The sequence below is a fragment of the Ambystoma mexicanum genome, chromosome 5p, assembly GCF_040938575.1.
Source record: "Ambystoma mexicanum isolate Mex_15411 chromosome 5p, UKY_AmexF1_1, whole genome shotgun sequence".
NCBI lineage: Eukaryota > Metazoa > Chordata > Amphibia > Caudata > Ambystomatidae > Ambystoma > Ambystoma mexicanum.
Genome location: NC_090930.1, coordinates 151,028,512 through 151,040,881, shown reverse-complemented (window position 1 = coordinate 151,040,881; position 12,370 = coordinate 151,028,512). Strand labels below are relative to the sequence as shown.

The 12,370-nt window shown below is 42.3% G+C and overlaps 1 protein-coding gene across 1 annotated transcript in view; it reads right to left on the bottom strand.

Moving 5' to 3' along the window:
* LOC138480807 (pre-mRNA 3'-end-processing factor FIP1-like) overlaps positions 1-12,370 on the bottom strand; it is an 889,709-nt gene that overhangs the window by 525,906 nt on the left and 351,433 nt on the right. The window contains exon 5 of the mRNA XM_069612552.1: positions 2,628-2,674. Coding sequence (XP_069468653.1) covers positions 2,628-2,674 — 47 coding nt within the window. The remainder of the gene's footprint in view (positions 1-2,627; positions 2,675-12,370) is intronic.

Genomic DNA, 12,370 nt, shown 5'->3' with positions numbered 1-12,370 from the left:
GTGCTCCTAAAAAAAGCCCCAAATCCACAGAGCCACATCCAGCTGTGAGGAAACTCTTGCCCAGAGCCTTCTTCCGTGATCCCTGCTGCAAAAGTCCTTCCACTGTCCGGTCTTCCGTCTTCTAGACAAAAGAATCCATCAACCGGGTTTTTGGCTACATATCCTGAAGTCTTGATATAATAGGATATGATATGGCATTTGTAACACGCCTATACACAAGTCTTCCTGCTGTAACACCACTTCTGTGCTGAGGTACTGTGCTGAGGTACTGTGCTGGCTGGCCTCATTTACTTACCTTTAGTCTATTGCGATTCCTCTGTATCCTTGGGGTGCTACTGTGATTGGGATGTCTCTTGTTCAGTTCGCCCAGAATCTTCTAGAGTGTCTTCTCTAAGTCGCTGGACCCTCAACTAACTTTTAAAGTGAACTACTTGTTTGGCCAGTCTTCCTCAGGAACTCTGACTTTGTCTGCAACTCAGTCCTATCTCACCCTGCTTACTGCTGGCTTCTAGACCACTAGGCTCCATCTTCTGCCTCTGAGAGAACTCATACTAGAATTGGGAAGGGCTAGATAATTTAAAGTGTCTAAAAGTAGAACAAATGTTGAAAAGTGAACTTACTTGTAAAATTGGTAACTTTAAACTCTGATAGTGAATCGTTTTTAAAAGTTATTACTTACCTTCTGCCATTCTGAAAAGTAAATATAGGATTTACTTAAATTGAATAAGCGGTGTGCCTTCTTAAATAAGTATTATCAGTGTCTTACTTTCCTTAGAAACTGTCTCGCCATTCGAACAGAAAGTAGATAGAAGGTTAAGTTACTCACCTGTGAATTGGTTGTGCCTCTTCCCCAAAGGTAATGCTATTGGTTTCACTTTACTATTCCTGTGAGGATATAAATGCATGAGTGTCCCCCAGTGGGTCTTGCTCAGACTAGCGCGTTGCCTGCCTAGAATAAGGCTGCCTTAGGTTATACTTACTTTTAAGTTGCTGATCGCCCCTTTAAAAAGTATATAGGTTTTACTTACCTTGTGTTAGCTGTGTGCCATCCTAAAACAAGTTAAAGAGTTATTGCATATCTCAATCTGTGTTGCACTGATCTGAAAAGCAATTGTAATAGCATATTACAACATTAGGTTTTACCTGTCTAGAATAGCTGTGGGCCATTCCTGAAGTGTTCTTTTGGTGTAGCTGACCCTGGTATGCATTGTGCAATCCTCAACTAGTATAATGATCTTAGACTGTGTTCCACTGAGCTGAAAAGTAAGTGTATATTACAACATAAGGTCCAACTCGCCTAGAATTACTGGGTTATCCTTAATCAGAGTTATAGGTTTTTACTGTACCTAGAATAAGTGTTCGACTATTCAGAAAAGTATATTGTCCAGTTGGTTTACTAAGTGATTTCTTGCTGAGCGTCACGGAACACCTGCTAGGGTGTACTACCCTTGAAGTACTGTAAAGTAATCTGAAAGTAATTTATAGTTTTACTCCCCAGGAATAGGTGTGCCCTATACTAGAAGTGTATAAAAAGGTCTGACTTACCTACAACTATTGTGAGCTTTCTAAATAAGGTCTATGCTTTGGTCTGTGTACCTTAAAGCATTGTTTTGTGTTTTTATAATGTATTTACGATTGGATCCTACTATCTGGGCCTACTTTTATAAAATAAACCCCTTAATTTTTACAATACATAGTGTGTCAGTATGTCTTTGGACCATTGGTATTACAATTTCATTTGTACTGATTCTGCAGCCCTCTCTCCCTCCTAAGATAAGCCTGGCTGCTTTGTCTACGCTACCCTGAACTCAGGTTGTACAGCCTTATACTAGGAGTGGAGTCTTGTACTGCCTCAGTTAAATGGTTTTACTAAGCCCTTAGTTGGACTTTAGAAAAACTGTCCTAATGCTCCATTACTCCCAGCCATGGCTCTACTAGTCACATCTCTTACACGCTACTGTAAATGGCCTCTTATCAGTGCTTAAGGGTGAAGTAGCTGAACTCTGACATTTAAAAGGTGTAAGATGCCTGTGTAGAAATTATAATAAAGAAGGGAATATATTAAAGGCATGACTGATTTGACCATCCTCTAAATCGAGCGCTTCTCCAGACAAGCAGGTGGTATCCGGGTGGTATCCAGTTCAAATGTTCACAGGCAACCTAATGAGACTCCTATAGGTCAACAAACCCAATTGATCCAGGTCCAAAAGTGAAAAAAGAACAATAAGAGTAACGTAAGGCATGGGAATAGAGTTCACGTCACAGAAAGGATTAGCATTAGGCAATAGAACATAGGGAAAGTAAAGGGTGAGAAAAAGGGTTACAAACAGTGAGGAATGTGGGTGAGGGACTAAAAGGGGCAGGGGGAAAACATAGAACATTCATTAAAAGGGCAGTCTTTGCAAACAGTCGACTTTTAAACAATGTAAAGAATTCAAAGGAAAACGTGGAGTGTAGGTCGCCTTTCTCATTTATAGCAACTCACTAAAGTCTATCTTTGAAAATAGAACTCAAGCACATTTGCACTCAACTCTTAAATCAGAAGTTGAATGCTGCATAGTTTGCAGTGAATGCATCTCAAATATCTAAATGCAAACACAATGAAATCAAAAAAAGCAAAGCCATACCTGAAATGGACCCTCCATAGTTTCTGCCAGTTTTGAAGCTTGTCGCCCTGCAAGAAAAGGTGCATGCCCATAAAGCTAAGAATAATGTAGTTGGGAGCCAATGTTAACATTAATTGGTAAATTAAAAAATATCACCACCATTGTGGAAACTGAAAACACAGATTTTTCAAATAATTTAGGTTTTTCTAGATTGTGATACTCCCTTTGTCAAAAGGATTTAATAATTTAAGTAACAGAAGGGGCTTTAGTGAGTCAGCAAAAAGATGGCTGCACTGGCTTGTGCTCCCACGGAGCAATCATAGATCTGGTTGAATCCTGCAGTAATTCCATTATGAACCACCTTTATTCTGTGAACATAAAGGATTGGAGTGCTGCGGGCGCTCAGAAGAGAGCTATCTGAAGCTGAGACAGCAACAGGTTCAGTATAGTGTCTGCGTAAAGAGCTGTGCCTGCCTCTCGTAGAGGCTTGCCAGCAGTGGGCTTGGGGATCTGTTCAAATATAATAATATCTGCATTTGCTTAGCCCTTAGCGAATACATTTTTGCGATCATAACCGCGTTTTTTTGCAATGTTCAAAAAGAGCTGCATTTGTCAATTTCACCAAATGAATCAAAATAGTAATGTATTCATGGCATTTTCGTTTAGTCTTATAAAATCATGTTATTGTGGGACTTGTGCAGAGGGTATGTTTTAGTTTCTTGGCCTTCGCTGAGAAAACTTGGGTTAAATAAGGTAAAAAGCAGGTCCTCCTATGTAGCAGAGGATGAAAACCCGTTTCAATATAGCCTCATTTTGTTGGTTAATACTGTGTAAAGGCTGACAGCACTGAGCAAAGGTTAATTAATTAAGGTTCATCAGCCCATAAAAGGTCTCTTTGAAAGCTTGCTTAGATAGGATTACCATTGCTGGAACCGCGGGCAGACGTTGTTATGTTTAATGATATCAAACACAAGTCACTGACCGTCAACTGGTGGACAAAGTATACGACTGAGCCATAAGCAAAGTAAAGACTGCCGATATAGCAAGAACATCTGCCGAATACACAGTTTGTCCAACCCACTTGAGATTAGATAAGGATTGGTTAAATTATTGTGTATTTAGTTTAAACATATTTGTGCTATCTTTTGCTAATGTATAACAAATGACTTATGCTGGTGCCGGCTCAATTTTGTATAAAAGGTGGCACCATGGACCCTTCAGGTACTTCACTTCTCCACTCTCCAGGCAATACTGGTCATGGTTGAACCAGGAGTCCGCACAAGTGCATTGTATGTGTATTTTAACATTTCCCTTGCAATCGTGAAACTCTGTCTCAGATGCTCTATTTAGTTTGAATTATAGCGCTTAGAAGTCTCAAAATGGCGACAACGTGAAGCCCCACAGAGGACGAGAGCACCTCGATCACTAGAAGTGACAGAGGAGCCAGCCGATTGGAACGATTGCTTTCGGGGATCCCTGCTATATGGAGATTTGATTGCTTGCAGCTGACAGTAGCCTCCATTGGCGGTCTTCTTTCCTTAGACACCCTCTCCCGGCTGGCCCCATTCGAACTGCACGCAATATTTCGCCTATGGCAACGTCAGTAAATATAGATGTTGGGCAGGTAAGACTTGATTGGTTGGTGTTGGGTAAGAATTGGTGCAGTGACACTGTGTGAAACTACACAACACTTATCTGCTTGGTATTAGGTAACCCACCTTTTGGTTTAGATCTGTACTACACAAGTGGATAGTGTGACTGAGCAGCCAGGCCTATCTCAAGAAGGTTAAATGTGAGCTGTAGAGCTATACAAATGAAATCCCCTAATACAAGTAACCAAGTAACACCTGCACTCAAAGTTTGTTATAAATAGTTATTTATTTAACACCAATTTTAAAATAAGCTTTCTTTGAAAAGACAATTTGTTGTAACAATGTAAATATACTTTAAAATTATTTTTAATAATCAAAACCAGTTAGTAGATAATCTTTGGATATGCTTATTACGCAATTCCTACACCCTGAGCGAGTTCAATCACAATGACAGTAATGGAATTTATATATATCACTAGTATACTTTGCAGATTCAGAGGTTGCAGAAAGGAAAGGTTAGGGAAGGAAAAAGGTTAGACAGTTTCTCAGTATATGTGAGGGCAACTAAATCTTCCAATGTAATCTAGATAAGCCTTTCCCAGCAGTAACAGTATGCACCAAGCTACCACCTATGAGGGGCAAACAGTATCAAAGTCAATGGACTAGAAGAGTCTTCAGGGAGCCAGGACAGCCAAAATCATGTGGGACACAGTCTATGGATACGACGTACTTCTTACATCAAAGTCTTGCCCAAAGTTAAATAGTCTTTTAGAAAAATCATGTGCAGGGTCACCAGCTGTTAAGCCTGTGGGAAGAGAGTTGAAATCAACCCTTAAAAGCTAAGCAAATGCAATTCCCAACTGAGAAGAGCGCGGCTAAAAGGCAATAAGGTAACCCAAGCCTAAACAGTACATCTGGTTTGAAAAACAGTGGTCCAGTTGGATTCTGTCTTGCTACAGCGGTGCATACCCTTGTTCCTCAGCCTCAGTCATGGGGATAAGAGGGAGGACGCTTGGAGGGCTCCTGTGGTGGCACTTTGGATGTTGTCGGCAGCTACAGGCTCTTTTCGGTTCAGCGGCACCTGCGGTTTCAGCGCTTAGTAAACAGCACTGTTGAGCATCTTGGTCACCGGTTGGACTCTTTTTTCTCCCTCGGTCCAGCACTCTGGTGAGTGGACTCTGGATCGGGAGATCCTGCTTCTGGATGGTCCTTAGGAGTCTCCTGGAGCTTCTAGCCATATTCGTTCTGCGGCAGACGCTGCACTCTACTACGGACACTTGACCCCTGGGCATTGGGCTTCCGAAGCAACCGAGTGGCACAGCAAGTCGTAGATGGTGGTCCAGTGGAGCTTCTCTGAGGTGAAAAAAGAGTTCACAACAGCAACAGGGCTTCACCGGGCAATTCAAAGGTCCAGGAGGATGCATCAAGCTTTATTCATGGTTTCTTCGTCGGGTGTTTCTCCCAGTGGTCGACTCTGCCTGTAGACCCAAAGCCCTCACCTTTTAAGCAGGTTTCTTCCATTCATGCACAGTCTAGGTTGTCAAACACACAGCAGGATGGCTGTGTCAAGAAAGGACGGACAGCCAGCCAGCCAGCCAGCCAGGACTAGTTGCATTCAGGCATTCCTACAGACAAAGGAAAGTGGAGTATCGGGACCCTCCCACACATCCTGTCCTTCCCGCCGAAGGCAAGACAAACAAAGGGCTCAAATATGTCTCAACGCACAGAACACCACCCAAGAAAGACCTCACAAACAGAAAACGGCAAAAAAAGAAGACCGGGCCATTTTGACAAAATGGTCACACATGCGTGCTGTACTGCAGCTGAGGGTTCAATTCAGCCTGCTGTAGAAAAGCACAATGGTAGGAAAAGGTAAAGCACTGCCACCCGCCATTTAAAGTAGTGAGGGTACCAAACATTTTACATGAGAGAGTAGGTTAAGGGGCTACAATGTAACCCCCCAGCACGCCACATGAGATGGTGTGTGCTGGACCTACAATCAGAAAAGGTAATTAAAGCCAATTTCACTTTAGTATTCTTGGGAACTGTAGTTTGCTCAAGAAAAGGTAGTTATACTTTATGAGCACTCTAAAAGGATTTCTCTGCGACACTGCACTGAAGGTGCTGTGTCACCATGCAAAAAGTCCAGCAAAAGAGCTGGAGGTCTCCAAGATTGAAGGGCATTATCGGAGAAATGAGAATTCTCCCTAACACTTGGGTTAAACCGAAGATATTTGCAAATACCTTCTTTGCCAGGAAAAATCAGAGAGTTTTTATGATGCCTGGTACCAGCAAGCTTCGTAAATGTTGGTCCGGACGTTGCTGCATTCGCTCTGCAAACGACTTAGAATTTGGTCAGCCTGCACCCCCAGAAAATTCCTCGGCATACAAGATGTATGTCAAATATGGGTTGGGGGCGATAGTATTCAATAGTTAATGGCACAAACAGACTAAAGATACGCCTAGCTCGCGATGGCCAGAAAATGGCTCTTCGTATGTATTTAGACTCTCCGCCTTTTATGTTATCTGCAATTGCCGCAAGGAAGCCACGGAAAAACTCAAACGCGTACAGAAATTTGCTCGAAGACATGGGTCACCGGCAGATGAAGTTTTAATTTATGGTCAGCAGAAACACCAACAAAATAATAGAGAAATGGACAGGATTTGTCAGTTACAAATAACAGGAATTTACCCCATTTTTCCTACCACTACCCAAGATCCCGTGATGGAACAAATTCTTAATAACCACCGTCAACAAACTCTTCCTGCTGCACCTCCTCCACCGTATGGTCACAGAGCCCATTAGTATTAGTGCCCCAGGCCTCAAATTCCCTCCCACTATTCCTGATGGCCAAGATCCTTCCCTATAGTCAGAGGAAGATGACATCAGATGCCATCATAGACCTTTCCAGTGAATATATACATGGCCCATTTACTAAAGAAACGGCACGGAAATTAGAACTATTAGGAATACAAAATTAAGGGAGCAGGCTATTCGGCTTATATCGAGCAGAGTCAGACAGAATGCGGTCGAGGAAGTACTTGAAAACCAAGGTCCGGAGCGACTTATTCTATTAGAATATTTGGGTGACGAGATCCGGATCCATTAGGAACAAAAATTGCTTTCGGTAGTTCCTAGGAAATTGCAAGATTTAAACTTACCCGTCTTCTCTTGTAATACGGAGGACGGCGCTTTTACACATGTTAATAGACTTTGGGAGATATTTAGTGAAATGAAAGGATTAGCGAAAGCTAAATTGGAAGTAGAATCTGAAGCCCCTACTTATGAATATATCCTTCGGCCCGCTGATACCATAGTATGTAAAGAACCTTGCATATCAGATGAGGAGTTACAATCAATTACAGGTACCGCTCTCAAATGGGCTAGCACTCACCTCTCTTGGTTATTTTAAGTACCTTTTGTCAGTATGCTCCCCAGATGCAGATGCATACCATGAAAGTAATGTTGGATGCAATTATGCAGCAAAATGAGGACGGCGAGAGAGAATTCCACATCAACATCTTAAACAATAGATAATGCATCCAAAATGAGTATCCCAGAGCAACTGATACACTTAACGCACTTTTAAAATTACATAAACCACCTAGTTGTCAGCTCCCTATGCAGGAGCTGCCACCTGCTTATATAACACAGCATGCCACGCTTGATGCTCAGGGAAATCCTGTCCTTGATAACCAAGGGAAACCAATTATGCAACCTGCTAAATATGACACTATTTGTTCACGTGCCCTTTTCCAGACCAAAATTATATGCATTAAAACAGACAATCCCTGACATTTGAAAGAACCCACCCAGGTTTGTATAAAGAATTAGAAGCCGTTTTGAATGCCTCCATATTTACTAGTAGGGTTCTGGAAACTATTTTCAGTAATCTTGCCCTTAAATAGGCAAATCACAAATAGAAATATCACTGTCTCTGCAACTTTGGGGAAAACATGGGATATGCTTTTTCAACTTGACGCTAATAGGACAGCTGGCGAAATGCCCGCGCCTGCAGTACTTAACCTTCCGGTAGTTGGACAACTTAAGAGGGTGGTACTCGAGAAAAAATTTGATTGGGACAAGCTTGCCCCATGTGTCCTAAAGTCTTCATTGATTTTTCAGGACAAGAAATGACCACACCGGCAGGGAAAACAGTTGTTTGTAGATAAATTTGTCCGGCAATTATTACCAGAAATGAGCTTTCTTATAAGCCAATCAGAGTGTGTCTGGCAGACAAACACCGTCAGATATTCTGCACATGGCTCAATATTATGAAAATAGAGTGAATGTGGAAAAAAAAGAGAAGAGTGGATTTTATGACAAAGGTATTAATACAGCAAGTACATCAGGGAACTAGCGGAGGGCCATTTCTTGGCCCAAGAAGGGTGTTGGTCCATTTCTACCATTTACACATCCAGGTCCCAGTAAGTGTGCATATTGCAAACAGGAGGACCACTAGAGTGCGCAGCACCCAGCCTTGTTGAATAGGGGACGTTGAATATATCAAAGAAGGGGAAAAAGGACGTCAGTGAGGACAGATAGGAGGTAGGGTGGATGGGTACCACCCGGGCCTGCGGCTGGGCCTGCGGCTGGCCCTGCGGCTGGCCCTGCGGCTGGCCCTGCTGCAACTTCTACAGTCCCATATTTATGTTAATCCAAACAATCCTTTCGTCACTAATCAATACAACCCTTTGGATTTTTCTTGGGATTCTACAGAATGGGACAGCCCTCAAATGAAAATGTAACCAATCCCCATCCCTGTGGATCAAGTACGACCCCACGTTCACTTAAGAGTTGGGAGACAGGAGCATTTATTTTTAGTAGACACAGGGGCACAAAAGAACGCTATAGATCATTCTAAGCTTCCAGATATCCCTTTGTGTGGGCATACCAATATTTCAGTGGGGTTAGCTGGAACACCAGTAGCTAGTAAAGTATCAGCCGCGGTGCCTGTTCTCTTAGGACCAACAGCTAGTAAGGTAACATTTTTATTGACTACACAGTGTGTAGAAAATTTGTTGAAGACATTGTATGCTACTATTTGTTGTACGCCTGATGGAGTACACATTACAGTATGCCCTTCGAAAATGAATCTGTTTTTAGCCAAACCTCTGCCGCCAGAGTTTGACAACATCCCTGATGCATTATGGGCAGTATCAGATAATGACGTTGGCCTTATGGATATTGCCCCAGTAAAAATGCAAATATGGCAGGGAGCATTTTATCTGCGTATTCCCCAGTACAAAGGATCCCCTGAAGGTTATTCAGCACTAGAAACAATTGTCTCTGACCTACTAAGACAAGGGATTGTAAAAGAAGTAACGGGGAGTGCATGTAATAGCCCCATTTTACCAGTTGGATTCTTTGAAATTGCCCGCATCTGTTACATTGATTTAATACATTGACAATTTGCTTATTGCAGCTCCCACGGAGGAACTCTGCAAACATGCAATCTTATTGTTATTGTCTCATCTAGCCCGCCATGGCCATACAGCGTCTCAAACAATTTCAGTATTGTAGACAGGAGGTAGCATATCAAGGGTACCCCCTGTCTAAGGAGGGTAGGAAACTAGGTCCCGACAAAATACAAGCGATTTCTAAAATGCCACAGCCAAGAAACACAAACAAGTTAGGGCGCTGCCTCGTATTGTAGACAATGGATAGCCAATTTTTCGCTTATTGTTAAACCAATGATACAACTCACTACTAAAAATGTACATGATCCAGTGCCATGGACTGATTAACATCAAGAGGCATTTGTTTTGTTACGCACAGTGCTTTGTTCTGGTGCCATTTTAGGGACTTTAGATTACAATAAGGAATTTGTTTGTTTATGCATGAAGATAATGGATGTGCTTTGGCTGTATTGACACAGGAACATGAAGGAAGGAATAGAGAGTGTGGCTATTTTTCCTCCACGTTAGACCCTGTTGCATGTGCTTTGCCCAAATTTTGCGTGGGTAGCAGCTGCAGCTTGGTCAGTAAAACAATGTTAAGGTATGGTTTTAGGTCATTCTTTAACCGTGACGGTACCTCACTCCGTCGATGTCCTTTTAAATAGGACTCAGACCCAATATATGACTACAGGCCCGACTTACCAGATATGAATTGATATTGTTCCCACCTCACATTAAAATGAAGCGCTGCAATATAATCAACCCAGCTGAGCTACCACCTATACCAAATCAGGTTATTGGGGAGAATGAGTCACCAACCATGATTGTCTCTTCGCAAGTGAAGAAGACACCAATGGCCAAAGTGATTTGCGAGATACTCCCCTTCTGGAAGTGGAACGATAATTGTATTGCGACGGGTCATTTTTTAAAATGCCCGATGGAACTACAACCGCAGGTTATATGGTTTAAAAACTAGTTGAGACCAAACAAATACCCTTTAATTCAGCACAAGCAGCAGATATAGCTTTGACCCGTGCTCGTTAATTATCAGAAAACCTTGCTGTAAATATTTTTACAGTCAGTCAGTCTGCCTTCGGAGTAGCACATAATTTTTAAGAACTATGGGCGATACAGCATGGTTCCTTAATATTGCGGCTGTTGTCATTTCGAACGCCAGCAAAGAAACTAGCCATCATTAAATGTGCTGCCCACCAGAAGATAGTGACTGAATTTCATAAAGGAGATGACTTTGCGGACTCCATAGCCAAAGAAACAGTGTTAGATTGTACCTCGGGATGTATAATGTTGAGAATCTTAGATGGGGCCAGGATTCAGGACTGATGGAGGAAACCTGTCACCGTTAAGGAGATACAAGCAATGGCCTCTGATGAGGAAATAAGGTTATGGGAAGATAGCCTTGCTATACAGAATGAAGAGGGATGTTGGATCACAGGGTCTAAAGAACAATAGCTGTTCCCTAATGCCTTTGTACCTTTGGTTGTGCCTACGACCCATTGCCCGCCCACATACATGCTAAAGCTAATTGCAAACAATTGGAGAATGTTTGGTGTAATTCATTGATGGCTACAACAGCTGGGAATGTGGTTAAAAGTTGTATAATATGTCTTCAACACAAAGTAGCCAGAGAGACTATGATCTCTGCAGGAAATTCTGACCCTCCTACCTTTCCACTTGAAGTCTTGCATTTTGACTTTATTGAATTAGAAAGATGTAATAATCTGAAATATGTGCTATATGTGCTAGTAGTAATGTGTGCCTTCAGAACCCCTGAAAGACAATACAGCCACCTCCACTGCGAAAGTTATGTTGAAATAATACTTCCCCAGATTTGGATTACCCAGGGTAATTGGGCGCCACAACGGAATTTTGAAAAAACAAAATAGCTTAAGTTTGTGCACATGCAGGACGTAAGTGGCCAGACACTATCTTTAGCATTACTCTCTAGGAGGACTAGAGTTGCATCCAAATCATGGTTATCCCCCTATGAAATAGGTATGGGTAGACCAGCTAACTTTTGGGGGGCTCCTAGACCACGAGCATTGAAGGACATTGAGCACCCACTGCTTGTTGATAATTGTAAACAATTGACTGAACGGTTTCGTTCTATTCACCATCAGGTGAAGGATAGCTTACCTGACAAGAATTTGCAAGAGGACCATCGGGTGAAACTGATCTGGGAATTACTAAATATCTTCAAAGCACCGCACTGGAACCACGCTGATTAAGACCATACCAGGTGCTGTTAGCCACCCAGACTGCTGTTCGAGTAGAGGGAAAAAAACATTGGATTCACGCTGCTTATATCAAATTGGTTCCCTTACCCTCACCACCTTCTCTGCCTGCAACAAAGGATTTTTGCACCCCTGTGAGTGTCAAATCCCGACATAAAGTCTTCAGTACAGACACCCACCTTGTTCAAAGATCATGCTATTCAAGGAGTGTCCAGATACAATCTGAGACCCCGGAAAGAAAAAGGTTCGGTTTATGATGGTAGGCAAGTGCAGTGAAGGTAGGAAAGTGCAGATCTTGTACTGATGTCAGTTCTGTGCCCACCAGAAACCTACAAGTGCAGGTCTGATATTGAGGTCAGCACTGCACCCACAAGAAACCAATGTGTCCTGATCCCTGTGCACACCAGGTGTTAACGGGGGATCGAAAGACTGAAGAAACCTGCATTATAGAGTTGCATCCACTCGGTGATCAAATTCGAATGAAAGACAAAGTGACTATTTTCACACACACAAAAACTAT